General features: G+C 36.6%; 1 protein-coding gene across 1 annotated transcript in view; it reads left to right on the top strand.

Moving 5' to 3' along the window:
- Positions 1-15,553, top strand: part of ENTHD1 (ENTH domain containing 1) — an 85,863-nt gene that overhangs the window by 9,161 nt on the left and 61,149 nt on the right. The window contains exon 2 of the mRNA XM_016126474.2: positions 6,032-6,274. Coding sequence (XP_015981960.2) covers positions 6,032-6,274 — 243 coding nt within the window. The remainder of the gene's footprint in view (positions 1-6,031; positions 6,275-15,553) is intronic.

Here is a 15,553-nt window from a genome sequence, read left to right as displayed (position 1 = left end):
TTTATGGTTATTTCCTTTTGTCCCTTGTCTAAGAAACTTGCCTACCCTAAGGTTATGGAGGTATTCTCCTATGTTTTCTTCTAGACATTTTATAGTTTTAGCTAGGCCTGTGATTGATCTAGATTTAACTTTTGTGTATATTTTGAGGTAGAGGTAATTTTCATTCTTTTCTATATAGTACTAGTAATTTTAACATTATTAGATATTAATAATAGAGCCTTTCCATGTATGTACAGTATCTCATTTTATCTTTACAACATCTTATGAGGAACAAAGGATATGTATTGTCTCTATTACAGAGATGAGGAATGAACGCTCAGACAGGTTAAATTATTTAGGTAAGGTTGCACAGCTAATTAATGGCTGACCATGGTTAAAACTCATATATGCTAACACTATTTAGTCTTATTCCATAATTATGCTACACAGCCTCTCCTAATTTTTAAAAATCCCAAAGCAAAGTTGCACTGAACTGCTAGAATGAACTTGATTAAAATTGTCTGAAAAATACCCAATTGAATGGTTCATACCATTGAATTATTTACTTAAACAAATTGCAGTACTCTTTTTATAAAATCAATTCAGGGCCCATAAATATGTGCTTTATAGGTTTATGTGCTATTTTATTCTCAATTAGGTAAGTCACGAAACTGCAGTTAATTTTGTTTAAATGGGCCATTTCATGTATACATACACACATATAGTTAAATTAACAGTAGTTTTTCTTAAAGGCACATTTTAAAAAGAGAAATTTTCAGTGTTGCTAAAATGTTTTGTTAAACTATTTTACTAGAAGTAGCATGCTTTGGTGACATTACTGCCATTTTAGCTTTCCACTATCATTATCAGTCATCTAATTTAGGAAATTAGATACTTCACGTTTATATCCACGCTGATTTAGTCTGGGCTGCCTCTCTGCATGTCCTCCAAAACTCCAGGAAGGGCCCTTGCCAGTCATCTCCCCACCACAGTCTGAATGTCTCGGGGTAAGGACTAAGCCTTTTAGTCACGGTTAAGAAGCCCCAGTGGCCTAATGGATAAGGCATTAGCCTCCTAAGTCATGGTTAAGAGATACAAATTAAAATGTAAAATACTCTGGAAGACATAATACACTTATTTGTATTTATACTCATTTAAAAATTATTCAAATCTATTTTTTTAAGGGAGAGGTTGTTTATCGAGTTCAGGTTCTCTTAGGAGAGAAAACACCAGGTATTTGGGGCCTGAAAGAGTTTAGAGAAAGAGAGCGCCTAGGCAGGTAGGAGGAAAAAAGGGTGAGTGGGATTTTTCTTTTCAAGGTAACTAATGAATTGAATAGAGCCAAGATACCTGGAAAGAGTAAGTTCAAACAAATACATTAAAAATGTAAAAAATTACTTTAGATGTTGGTAGCCATATTGTCTCTTAAAACCAAATAACTAAAATTTGAGGGACATGACTTCTTTTACAGAAGGAACCAGATTTGGGGCAGTGTCAGGCAGACGGTTCCGAGGCAGTATGACGCCGTGGCTGCGCACTGTGGGTTAAAAATCTAGCTTCGAAGCAATCAGACTTAACTTTTTTCTACAGCAAGGATCGAAATTCTGTAACCATCTAACACACCTGATAGATGTGTTAATTAATGCAATAGAGGCGTGCTCACTTACAGAGAGGTGGGTTGATTAACAGCATAAGGCTGCTGAATTCATTTATAGCTTACGTGAGCAAAATGGCTATTGGGCTGTTGTAGGCCCAGTGAATGGACTGGGAGCTTTAAGAGTTTCTCTCTATTCTAAATATTCTTCTGTTTCTCCAGAGTGTTTCTAGGCATAGATTTATTTATTCTGTTTGGTCTTTGAAGGTCGTTTGGTGATGTGAGAATTCACATCTTTTCTGTAAAATCCTCAGCTCTTGTCTTTCTGAATATTGCTTTTTTTTGCAATTACCTTAATTTTCTTCTTTTGAAACTACTTCTAAGTGAATTTTGGGACCTTGCAATCTGTCTTTTATGACTTTAATTAATCTTGTTGACTCTGTGCTCTACTTAAAAAGAATTTATTTTCTTCAATTTTTATTAATCTTCTCTTCAAATGCCAGATGAAGTCTGGTGTGTGTGGTGCCTGCTGGTGCATCTCAGTGCCCAAGATCTTTGAATTTACCATATTTCCAAATCTCTTTACATAATGTGAACTTATATAGACTCCTCCCTGTATTTAGAAAGTTTTTTCTCAGCATATTCATTTGTTTATTTAATAAACATTTTTTAAGTATCTCCTAAGCAAAAAGTATAGGTCTGGCTTTCATGGATGTTATACTCTAATGAAGGAAAAAATAAACATTTTTCAAATAAATAGGTAGTTACAGCTGCGGAGGTACTGTATAAGTGTAGGTGCTGTGGGAGTGTGTGAAGGTGGGGCCTGACCAAGTCTGAGGCCCGGATGTATGGGGAAGGTGGGAGGAGGCTTGTCATCACTCAGGAGGAGGATTTCCTGAAGAAATGAAAGGCGAGCTGTTCCCTCTGCCTGGTACATCTGCATAGCTGGCTTTTTCTTGCTTTTCAAGACTCAGCTGATGCGTTAACTTCCAGGGTAAGACGTTTCTTGACCGTTTCACAGATTAATGTTTAACACATCACTCTTCTTTATTTTCTTTAGAGCATTTGTTTTTACCTGGAATTATCTTGTTTAGAAACATTTCTTTCTTTTTTTTTCCTCACTTGTGCCCATATTACTTAGAACATTTCCTGAAACTTACATGTTCAAGAAATGATGAAATGTGAATCACCTTGGGTATGGGTGTGTTGCACAGTTGTTCTGTGATTGGTGTGTCCTTGTCCTTTGTTTTGAGTTTGGGAGGAGGACTCCTCAGGTTGGCTTTCTAGTTCATTTTTCTATCCTGTTGATCCTCCCTTCACTCTGCTGTCTTTCTAATGGGGGTTGCCAATAGCAGCACCCCACTCTGACCATAGTGGTAGGCATGTGATTTTCAAACTGGGCCAATCAGAGTTATTCTCCTGGATTTTTCAAATTTGAATAGAGGAAGAGGGAGTGTTCTCAGGCGGTGGAGCATGAGGTGTGAACTTGGAGCTGCTGGGGCCATATCCACATCCAGACTGAAGAAGCCAATCTGCAACAGGAGAAAATGAAGGCATTTCGATAGACAGCGAGAAACAAGAGATGGGAGAGGAGAAAAGAGTCCTGCCTGAGCTTCCCTATCTCTGCATCTGAGGCCAAATGCAACCCTGGTTTCCCCATGGCCTTACAACTAAAAGATTTCTAATTAAAACAGTATATAGCTTTATTTTTATCTTATCCTTTACCTCAATTAACACGCTTTTTATCTTGATGTGTTTTATATAATGTCTTTGGCTGTTGATCTCTTGTATAGTTTTAATTTCTTGTTTCAGAGAATCCATGTTTTCTCCCTCTCTGTCTCTGTCTCCCTCTCCCTTTTCCTCCCTCCTTCTCTTCCGCTTTCTCTCTCCTCCTCTCCCCTCTTTTCTCTCTTTCAGACACAAAGCAGTTGCTGTCTATGTTTATTCTGTTTCTAGTACTATTCTGTTTTAGTACTATGTCCACCTTCCTTTCTTTGGAAATGTATTGGTTAGAAGTGAAATATATACCATCTTATTATTACGATTGTTATTATTTAACTCCTCCTTGAAGCAGGTTTATTGGGTTCTTAGATTTTTTCACTTTCAACTTTGATGCTTTAGAACAGCCAGATTTCTATTCTCCATCATCTCGAGGGTGATGGGGAGGATGGCAGGGCAGTGGGCAGTCTTGAGTGGGACGTTCACTTCTGTATGATTTCTCCCCTGTTTTCTACAATTCCTTGGCCTGATCTTCCTGATGCTGCAAGCCGTTAGCTCAGGGAGGAGCCCTGATGTTTCGGGGAGTTTTCTATCATGCAGCTGGCTTTCCGCTGTAGGCACTTGCTTGTCCTTTTGAACTAGTGTCGCTGCCCTCAAACCCCATCAATCCGTGCAGGCTCCAAGTAGACTCTTCCACATCGGTCCCATAACTTCGACTTCTAACTTTTTCTAATTAGCAGTGTTGCAAGAAGTTGTTTCAGATCAAGCAACTTCCTCAGGCAAATTGGTGCTCATTATCCTTCATCCATCTAGTTCAATTTGCACAATGTCAAGGAGACAATTGAGACTTTTTGTAATTTGTTTCTTTATCGATTCAGTGACTCAGTAAATATTTATCGAGCATCTACTATATGCCAATTACTCTTCTGGACACTGAAGATACTGGGTGAATGAGATTCTTTGCCCTCATGGAGCTTATATTCTAGGTGAAGAAACAAACAAAAAACAAGGAAATAAATATATAATATAATATTAGATAGTGATAAATGCCAAGGTAAAAAATAAAGTAGGATAAGGGAGTAGAGAGATGGGCATGAGGCTGTTTTAGAGATGGCGGGCAGAGGGAAGGCTTCTCTGAGGAGGTGATATTTGAGTAGTGACCTGAATGAATCAGGGATCTCGCCATGCAAAGAGTTCCTGGCAGAAGTGACAGGCGGCACACAGCTCTAAAGAGCTAAAGAACATGGTGGAATTGCAGAATAAGGCAGCCAGGGTGGCGAGAGTAGGCAAAGTGAGTGGAGAAGTGGAAGGAGATGAGCTCCTGAAGAAAGGGGAACTGAGTTTTTCACTCCGCTCTCCTCCTCCAAACAAAGCTATGTCAATTATCGAGGAAAGGCAGTGTCCAATGTATTGTCTAGTCCCTAAAGGCTGACAGTGACAGCATGAGACAGTCTATCATGCCACAGTGAGTGGTAACCCAAAATGCTGAGATTGTTTTGGGATACGGACTACAAGCAAATCGTAGGGAATTAAGGGTATTTAGAATGGTAATATTGAAGCAGTTATAAAAGAACTTAGGAAGACATGACTAAGAAGTGAAATTAGATTAAATAATCTTGGAGAAGATGGCAACTTGAGCAAAGGTTTCTGACACTGTATCGGTTCTTAATGAAATGACTGGCAGAACATTGTCGGCCCCACTGGTCTAAATATACCCTGAATTTGACCATTTCTCATTGCTCCACTACTAGTAAATTGTAATTGGAAATATAACATTAACACTAATTCATCATACTTGGAGGCCAGAATGAACGTAATAGTGGATTTTTAGACACTTTCCAGTTTACTTTTACAAGGCTCACAAAGACATGAGATGTTAAGTTGGTCCCAAGATATGGAGAAGTAAAGGAATTCCTTTATTTTTTCTCATGGGAGAGAACTGAGGAAAACAGTAATAATATTACCATGTATTTCAATGAGCGTACTTTTATATCTCTGTGAATTAGACTAGATGGATATGCTTATGCCGGTTTTCAGATAGGAGACTCTGGCCCAGACAGACCGCCTGGCTCAGAGTCACACGCATGGTTAAGGGCAGCACTATGGTTAGAATTCTTGTCTTAGACTGTGCTCCGGCATTCTGCTAGTGCCATCAAATCGATAGGATGTTATATCATGGAAAAGCCAGTTGCTCTCCCTTCTCGTGTTACCCAATCATCCGCCTCTAACATAACACACATTAACAATGTTGTGGGTACCTGGTTGGTTGTCTGCCTGCCCATCCATCATCCATCCATCTATCCACTTCTCTCTTCTGTATACATGTATTTTCCCCTATGCTTTACAAGTTTGATTCATACCGTGCATATCTAAATCTTCAGCCACATGTCATGGTCGTACATCTAGATCTAATCCGTCCCTCTTTGTATGCCTCTTTCGTTTGATTTGTTGCAGAGTATGTATTGCTTTTAAAAGAAAAATCCAAAGCATATTTAAAGTGAAAAACATCATGCCAATACATGATAGAATTTCATCACATAGTTATTTACTTTTTGAAGAATAAGTAAAGGAATATATTTATTGACAGTTCTAATGAAGCTTAGGTTTCCCTCTATGCTTGCCACAGTTTTTTTTAATTTTTATTTTGCTAACATATTCATTTTTCCTAATTTTCTTTCGAATAAAAATTTATTGTAGCCTTAACTTTTTTCTTCTAAGCAAATTCAATGTATTTTTCAGGTTATCATATCCGGGAAAAGTCTAAGCAAGTCATCACCTTGCTGATGGATGAACAATTGCTGCACAAAGAGAGGGAAGTAGCATGTCGGACTAGACGGCGTACCTCTCACTCTATGACGTTTCCTAAAAGATTACCTGGTACAGGTAATTCACCAACAGCCTGTGCTTCTGCCCCCACGCCAGAAACACCTGCTTCAGAGAAGAAGCAAAAGCTTCTTAAGGTTGCAAGGCTACATAAAAAAAGTATGTATGATGAACATTGGCTTACAATGTATTAGGTTTTTAAGAACAACTAAAAAAATAGAAAACATAGCTTTTAGTACTAATGCGTTAATATTATATTCTATTAGTATATTAGGCACTACACTATAGAGAACAAAGATGAAGAATAATATTCAGTAGAAAAGTTTATGACTGTTTCCTGAGTGCAATTGCCTGGAATCCAAATAAATGATTTTGAGCTTAAAAGGTATTAAACAAGTAATGACCCTATTTTGCATCATTATTAATTTGTAATATTTTAATCATCACTGGAATGAGAGGAGAACTTTTCTGAGACGAGGGTCTGGGCATGTGTGCATTTGTGCCGTTTGATCCCACACCAGGAAACTGACATTTTCTTAAATGTACCTCAGAATTCTAAAGTTGCTCTAAAACTCTTCTAGGATAATACCTTGTGTTACATAACTCTTTCGTTTGCCTAAAACTTTAAATCTGAACTACTAAACTTTAAGGAGGAAATAAAAAGGGTTTTAGTTATAATGTTAGAAATCAGCAGGAAACTGAAATTATTTTTTCTGCCAAATTTACTAAAACTTAAAAGACGGTCATTTCGCCCTACCTTCTCTAGTACAAATCTTTTTTTTGATAAGTCGTGTATAGGAATGGACAGTCTAAGGAAGCAGGAACATTAATGAGTCGTGACTTAGACAACTGTCCCTTGAAAGGAGCTAAACTTTGTGCTGTGAGGGGCATAGTAGAGAAACATAGTAACAGGGACTTTCAGAGCCTTGCCTCCATGCTTTACGGTGTGAATCTAGTATGTATGTATGTATGTATGTATGTATGTATGTATGTGTGTATGTATGTATGTATTCAGTATGAATAAATATTCCAAATGTCAGTTAAAAGTATGAAAATTTAAAAACATTAATACCAACACAAACTAATCCTGCTAAAAATCATTAAAGTACTCGTCTGATGTAGTCAAGAGTTCTCAAACGGTCACTAAATTTGTACTTATTCTGAAATTTTCTCACGGAAGTCTTAAATTGAAACTGAAACTAAAAAGGAGTTAACAGAGTAAAGTAACCAATTATGACTCATCCAGAGTTTCTTCCCCCCTTTCGCTGCTTCTGTTAACTTTCTTGTTCTTCTTTCCTCCATCTCTTCTTTTATCTTTCCTTTTTATAAACATATATTTAGGGAATTTATTATTTGAAATTTGGATGTCTAGCAGAAATTTGGCACTATAGAATTAAATAAAGTCCCCTTCATCATGGAGCAAATATTCTAATGACCAAGAACGATATTAAACCCACATAAATGAAATAGGTATAAAACTATTATGTCAGATAGTGACAAGTGCTATTTAAAAAAATAAAGGAAAGCAGTGTCAGAAGACAGAGAGTGACTGGGACGGCTTTATTTTAGGTCAGGTGACTATTTAAACAGAGACCTGAATGAAGTGAGGAAGCCCTCGATATGTGTGATGTGCGTCTGCGCCAGGCAGAGGAAGAGCAGGTGCAGATACTCTCGAGCTGGAGCGAGCTTGGCATCCTTTGCTGTGAGCTTGGGAAACAAGGCCCAGAATCGCTACAGAAGTAGCAAGTGCTACATCAACTCTTAGCCATTTTTATGATTCATACAAAGAAATCTATCTGGTTTACTGCTTTATAGTCACTTCACTGCTTGTTTTAACCTGAAATAATACTCCCCAGTTTTATGACATATCTTATTCACTAGACTGACTTTTGACTTAAAAAAAAAAAATCAGTGTATTTTCCAGTGAAGTAGTTTTGCTACAGTACTTTTTTTTCATACCACGAACATGTATTGAGTACCTACTTACTGTGTGCCAGATACCATTCTAGGCCTGGTAAGCAAATTTGGCATATTTCTGCTCTTATGGAGGTTATATCTAGCAATGGGCTTTCAGTCTGTTAAAAAAATATATATATGCAAAAAGAGTTTTGGTGAATGATGGCATCATTGAAATGAATTTGTAGTAAGAGTACAATTTAAAGTAAATAGTGAATGTTTGGGTATAAAAACTGTAGTAAGTCTGTTAAAAATCTTTTACATTATTTTAAAATTTTATTTGTCCATCACTACATATACACATACATGCTAGATGTATAGATGTGTGGGGTTTTTTTCAAAAAAGAGTAATTGAATTAAGTTTAGCAATACTAATCATTTCTGTGTAGGCACTTGAATCTGAAGCCGCATTTTAAAGGAAGAATGAAAACTGATCATTTGGTTGGGGTCGGGGGAGAATAAGAAAATAAATAGTAGGAGGGTGTTCTTAGTGGAACAGGAGAAGTAGCAAACGAAAACTTGGAGATGAGTGGATCGGTTAGAATTCGGTATGCCCACAAGAGACGGTGGTAGAGCCCACAAAGTGATAGCAGCTTAAATGTAATAGAATTTTTTTTCTCACCTCTAAAGATAATCCAGAAATAGGTATTCTAGGACTGATATGGCTCTCCATGATGTCAGAGACCCAGGGCATTTTCTGTCTTTGGGTCCCACCAAACTGAACATGTGGCTTCCACTTCCTTATCCAGTGTCGCTGCTTGAGCTCCAGCCATCACATCTGCATTCTAGCTAGCAGAAAGGAGAGGAGGTTGAAAATACAAAAGTCCCTTCCTTTTAAGGACACTCATTAAAGTTGCTCGTGACATTTGGGCTTACATATTATCGTTTAGCACTTAGTCACATGGACGCTCCCAGCCGCAAGAGAGACTGAGAAATGTAGTCTTTATAATGGACAGCCATGTGCCCAGATGAAAAAAACTCTGTCCTTCAGTAAGAAGTAGAGAATAAATAAATGCAGGAGAGCAAATAGCCCCTCCCATCGTGAGAAAGAATACAAACAAGAAATAATCATGATAATACATGGTTGTCAGATTACATAGAATAGAGAATACGAATTCAAATATGGTATGTAAGAGAATGTGGGCAGATAGTTGAGAGTACTCAGCATAGTTCATAAAGGACACAATGACAGTATTTGGAAATTTCAATTTGATACGACTAGCAACTAGGAATCATTGCAGGCCTTTGAGAACAGAAGGATGTCTAACTTGGTCACAGAACTTAGCTTTTTTGTCACTGAAAACAGCTGCTAGTGGCAGATAATTCTTATTGCTTCATGTATAAATGAAGGAGATATGAATTGGAGGGAAGCTTGTAATAGACAATTGTTTCAATCCAAGCATCCAAAACTCGCTCTAAGGTTATTGAAATGTGGGAAAGTTAATGTTTAAAGATAGAATATAGACAGGAAATGGGGTAAGCAGGCAATACACTGGAGAAGGAAGAGAGAAGTTGAAAATGACTCTAACATTTGAGTTAGAGAAAACAGAGGCAGGTGATGGTATCATGTAGGTAAATTTCCAGGAGAAGGAATTTAGAAGTGCCTCTATATTATTTGGTTATAATGAAATGTAATATTGAATGCATTTCTAGAGATATGATTTCCAGACTTTAGGATCTAGAGCTGAAACAGCTGTGTCTAGGTTCTTTGTTGTAAATTAGCAAGGGAAAAGAGGTACTTTAGGGAAGGTGTGATATACACATCGCTACTTCTATTCGTTTTTTCTATTCCTGGGTGTTTTTCCAAGTTAATTCTGGGAGATAGCTTGGGTGGTTTTCATTTAGATGATTATGATTGGAGGAAGATATGAGCCGAAGGATAATTGCTGCTTGATGGCAAGACAAAACTACAGAGAGCCCAGTTATAACTCAGCTTCTCTGAGCTATAAGCATCAGAGTTAGGTCCTTTCCTTAGAGGTAATAGTTATAAAAACAATCACTACAATATTGTGCACAACGAGATTAGCAAAGCTTTACCTCTGTTGGTCATCCAATCATCTGTAAACAGCTTTTTAGTAGCAATAGTCTTTGCAATGAAACTTTACCTGTATTAGAGAATTACTTTGGTCTATATCATGGGCTTATCTCCCTTAAAATGGTATGACCCGCTGGACCAAAAGTTGAACTTCAAAGTAGTTGTCATGCTTTTATAAGCAAAAACTCCAGTGTTGATGTTTCTTTCTACAGTGAACTTGGTACTATCAGAGTTGATGTGGAGTCATACTTGGTCGCCTTATGACATAGAGTCTAGATGGCAGGGCTTGTGGTACAAGTGGTGGCTGCTACTCAAATATTTGCATTGATGAATGCCAAGCGGTGATTTTTTAAAATTTGAAAATAAACAGATGTAAAAAAAGAAAATAACCATAACTGATAGCCCTACCACCCTAGACCAACCACTATTAACATTTTAGAATATTTCCTCTGGACTGCTTATCTTTCTTTTATTTTTGTTTCAGAACAATTACTCTACTGATTATAAAAACAATACTGGCTCATTATAGAGAATCATTCACTTCTAATCCCATCACTCAGAGTAACCATAATTAATATCAGATAAACATAATCCTAGGCATCTTTTATCCATACATACATGTAGAAAGATGGATAACTAGAGAAGTCATTTTTATAAAAATAGAATTACACTAGAGACTGTTTTTTACTAAAAAATATTTCAGGCTACTTCTGGCAATAAGACTTACTAGGAGCTCCAGGAAGCCTATTTATTGCACCAATAACCAAAGACTGGAAATGATGCACTGTTTGAGAGATTTCTGGCCTTACCAGAAGTGTGAGAAGTCTCCAAGGATCTCTTCTTCCAAAAATTTAATTCATTAACTTAATTAAATAAGCAAAATAAGAACAGTGCATGTGAGCTCGGGTCAGAGTGATTTCCAGCTGGTGCCTGTGGGACACTGCAGGTGACTTGTAGGGGTTGAGTTGCTTCAGGACAGTTGTCAGCAGTTAAGAAAATGAGTTCTGGGTCTGTCTTGAGCGTTGGGAAGGAAAGCCTGGTATTACTGTGTTGAACCCAGGAACTCAAGGGGGACCAAAGTGATTCCAGGTAGTTCTCTCAGCAAGAAGAAAGCCTGCTCAATTCACAAGTTAGGTTCAGAGGCTTCCCATCCATTAAAACCAGGCAATGAACTTACAATCCATATCACCAAACACGGAAGAAAGTAATTAGCAAAGAACATGTTTAGTCCCCCAAAGACTGTGGATGTTAGAAAGGTCAGATACAGGATATAGAATAACTATGTATTCGAATATCTAATAAACAAAGGCTGTAACCACAGTATTGATAATGGAGGGCACTGCGCATGCGTGGGGCAGTGGATTCATGGGAAGTCTCTTAACCTCCCTCTCGATTTTGTTGTAAACCTAAAACTGCTCTAAAAAATGAAGTCTCAAAAAAAAAAAAAAGACACATACACAAGCACAGCCATCAAAACTGATTTTCCCTTTTCAGAACTAATTTAGTTATTCAAATCCCAGTTATATCTGTCACAGCCTGGCATTTTGAGCCCAACCAAACTCTTAAAAATTAAAACTGTTTTACCTAAAAAAAATATTAGAAATCAACGTATAAATTTTAAATACAGAAACTTGCAAAAATGAGAAATACCACTGAAATAAAAAATGTAATTTAGTGAGCTAGAAGATATGTTCAAAGTAAATGGAAAATATGAAAGCAATATTAAGACACAGAGGATAGAGCTACAGAGAAGTGACAGTTAGCATGCCAGTTAACTCTCTTCACCAGCTATAGTGGAGGCCAGATGACAGTGATACAATATTTTCAAAGTGCTGAGAAAATAGCAGCCTCAAATTGTCACCCAGAAAACTGTCATTTAAGGACGATTGAAATAGTCATTTATAGATAAATACAAAAGCTGAGAGTTTACCACCATGAGACCTACATTGAAGGATATACTTCAAAAAGAAGGAAAATCATTCCAGAAGAATGGTTGGAGACATGTATATAAAATAAATACATGTATATAAAATAAATACATTCTGTGTAAAATACTGTCTCATTTTTTAGTTTAAAAAAAAAAAGACAACTGTTCTAGCCATGGTATGTAAGTTGGGAGTGGGTCTGTGGAATTATATAGTGTACTAAAATCCATGTATTTTTTGAGAGAAGGAATAAGGATATTATTTGATGCTAAACTTTTAAAGGTAAATGTGCACGATAAACTTTCAAGGGTAAACACTAAAAGAAGAGAAGTATAGAGTGCATAAATTCCCAATAGTGAGAAAAAAATGAAATGAAATTTTAATTTTATAAAGGGCAAAAACCATAAAATGAGACAAATGGAGATAAAAAACTAAAATAGTAGAAATAAGTCCAAATATATGAATAATTACAATAAATATTAGTGGATTAAACTTGTCTGTTAAAAGGCAGAGATTATCGAATCAGGGAAATAGAAATCTAGATATGTGTTGCAAATATAAATTTACAAGAAAGGTTAAAAGCAAATGAGTGGAAAAAAGATAAACCAGGCATATACTAATTAAAGACAGCTGGTGTAGCTATATTAATATCAGACAAAGTAGAATTTAAAGCCAAGAGCATTATTAAGGACAATGATAAAAAATTTAATTCAGTGTACACTGAAAATTATAACACTTAATTGAAGTACATTAAAGAGGACCTGTATAAATGGAAAGATATTCATGTTTGTTTATTGACATACTCAAAAATGTAAATACCAGTTCTCTCCAAGTTGCAAAGATTTAGAGGAGAGTTTCTTAAGCTTGGTATTACTGACATTGAAAACCAGACCATTATTTGTTGAAGGGGCTGTCCTGTGCGATGTGGGATGGTTAGCATTATCCCTAACCTCTGCACACTAGATGCTGTTAGCATACATCCCTTCCTGTCGTGAGAACAAAAAATATCTGCAGACATCATCAGATGTCCCTTGGGAGCCAGAATTGTCCCCAGTTGAAAACCACTTAGTGCAATTATAATCAAAATCCAAAAAAGACTTTTAAAACTGAATTTGATGGGCTGCTTCTAAAATTTATCCGGAAGAATCAAAAGGTCAAGACTATCCAAAACATTCCTGAAGAAGACTAGTGGCGGGCTTGCCTTTCTAGGTAACGGGACTAAAGCATCCATTGTCATGACAGTGTGGTTTGATGCAGAGGTAGGTGTATGGACCAATGGAACAAACTGTAGAGCCCCAAAAATGGACCTAGGGAACTGTGTTATCTCAATATTTGACAAGGTGGCATTTCACTCAGGTGGAGAAAAGATGAACTACTTAATATTATCAAAGGCAATTATTTATCCATATTGAAAAAAACAAAATTAGGTCTTTACCTCACATCTTGCACAGAAACAAATTCTGGATGAATTAAGGATTTAAAAGTGAAAAAAAAATGTTTAGAAGAAGATATAAGCGAATACCTTTTTTACATTGAGATAGGTTAGGATTTCTTTAAAATAACAGAAAAAAGTACAAACATTAGACAAGCATTTATAAATTTGACTCTTGTGGAGGCATAATTCTGAGAATAAGCCTTGATGGCCCTTGCCTTAATGAATGTGTGTAAAATTGTGAATATGATGACTTATTACTCTCAGGTTATATTGCATTATATGTCAAAAAGGGAGTATCCAGGTGGGGTTACTCAAATCACACAAACCGTTTAAAAGCAGAGTTTTCTCCAGCTGGTGGCAGAAGAGGAAGTCAGGGATTTCATATGTGAGAAGGATTTGAGGCACCCTTTCTGGCTTGAAGGTAGAGTGATGAGGAATCCAAGTGGCTTCTAGAAACTGAGAGTGAGCCTTGATTGCCAGCCAGCAAGGAAATGGAAACCTTAGTTCTACAGTCACAAGGAACTGAATTCTGCCAACAACCTGAATGATTCTGGAAGTAGATTCTTTCCCAGCGTCTCCTCTAGATTAAGAGTCCAGCTGGGCTGACACCTTGATTTTGGCCCTGTGAGACCTGAAGTAGACAACCCAGTCAAGTCTACCTTAACTTCTGACCTACATAACTGTGACATAATAAACAGGTGTTGTTTTAAGCCAGCAAGTTTATGGTAGTTTTTGACAGCAATAACTAATAAAACTATATTAAATCTAAGAATTTTCTCTTCATCAAAAACATCATATAAAAACAGGAACTAGGAGAAAAATTTCTAACACATATGACTGACAAAAGATTAGTATCCAAATTATATAAATAATTCCTACAAATCAATAAGAAAAGGACAACCCAACTGAGAAATAGGAAGGAGATATGGAAAGCATTTCTAGAAAAGAGGAAGGAAGCATGGTAGGCCAAGAAACATATTTTTAAAAATGTTCAACCTTGTATTGTTATATAGTAGCAACAAAAACTTATAAAATGAGATATATGAAAATACACAATTTACAATAACTTAAAAATCATCTAATGCCATATTGTAAGGAATTTCTGTTCCTTGAGCTACATTTCCTCTTATATTTGTAATCTATTTTCACATTCTCTCTCTCTCTCTCCACTCTCCCACCTTTCCTCCTTCTCCAGTTGGGAAATATGCCCTGTTTCCCTGGGCTAGAGAGATACCCTTGAGCTTCAGATCATCACCAATTCAGTGTGAAACCATGAATTTCACTTCCAGTAACATGTCAGCATCTTTATTTACTCACTCTGTCACGCCTTTTTTTTTTTTCTTATTTCCACCTCTTTTCAGTCAAAGGAGGGAAAAAAAGCATTGTCCACTCAGTTCCCTTTTTTCCAGATATTTGGATATTGATGAGAAATTTCAGAATCTTGTCAACTCCTCAGTCTCATCACCTTTGGGGAAGAAGAGATGTCTTAGGTCTTGTTTCTTTTCTTGGCCACCAGTTATTTTCATCTTTTTTCTTTAATAAATTACTTTCAGTTGTATCTATTTCTGCATTAGATTGCTGTTGTAAAATTTTGTTGTTAGTTTTGTCAAATATTTTTTTAAAAAACATTAAGCGTTGGGTGATATAAATTCTATGTCGCAGTTTCACTCTGTTGTCTTAAGCCAGGAGTCAGCCACTGACTATTTAAACCTGCCTTTGTAGGGAGTGACTGTATTTTTCCTTGTCCCCGTACCTTGTGGCTTTTCCTGTTTCCTATTATCTTAAGGAAGAACTACTGCAAGGACTCAAATATTGCATGCTATCGTTGGCAAAACACTGAAATAAAATTGCCATAACTCCCATTTTAAGATGTCTTCCAACAAAATTTTGTCCCGGCTCACCTTTTATTTACCTATTTCAAATTTTAAAATATGCTTAAACATATCTGCTTTCTTATTCTTTGTCCTTTTCCTGTTTTCATTAAAAAAAAATGCCTTTTCCCCACTAATGTCAAAATTCACCTTTCAGACAAGGTTAACAGTACTTACTTACACTCTCTCTCCTGGCCCTCTGCAGCATTTCTCAGA

Source organism: Rousettus aegyptiacus, unplaced genomic scaffold (assembly GCF_014176215.1).
Source record: "Rousettus aegyptiacus isolate mRouAeg1 unplaced genomic scaffold, mRouAeg1.p scaffold_m13_p_2, whole genome shotgun sequence".
Lineage (NCBI taxonomy): Eukaryota > Metazoa > Chordata > Mammalia > Chiroptera > Pteropodidae > Rousettus > Rousettus aegyptiacus.
This window is presented reverse-complemented; position numbering and strand designations above follow the sequence as displayed.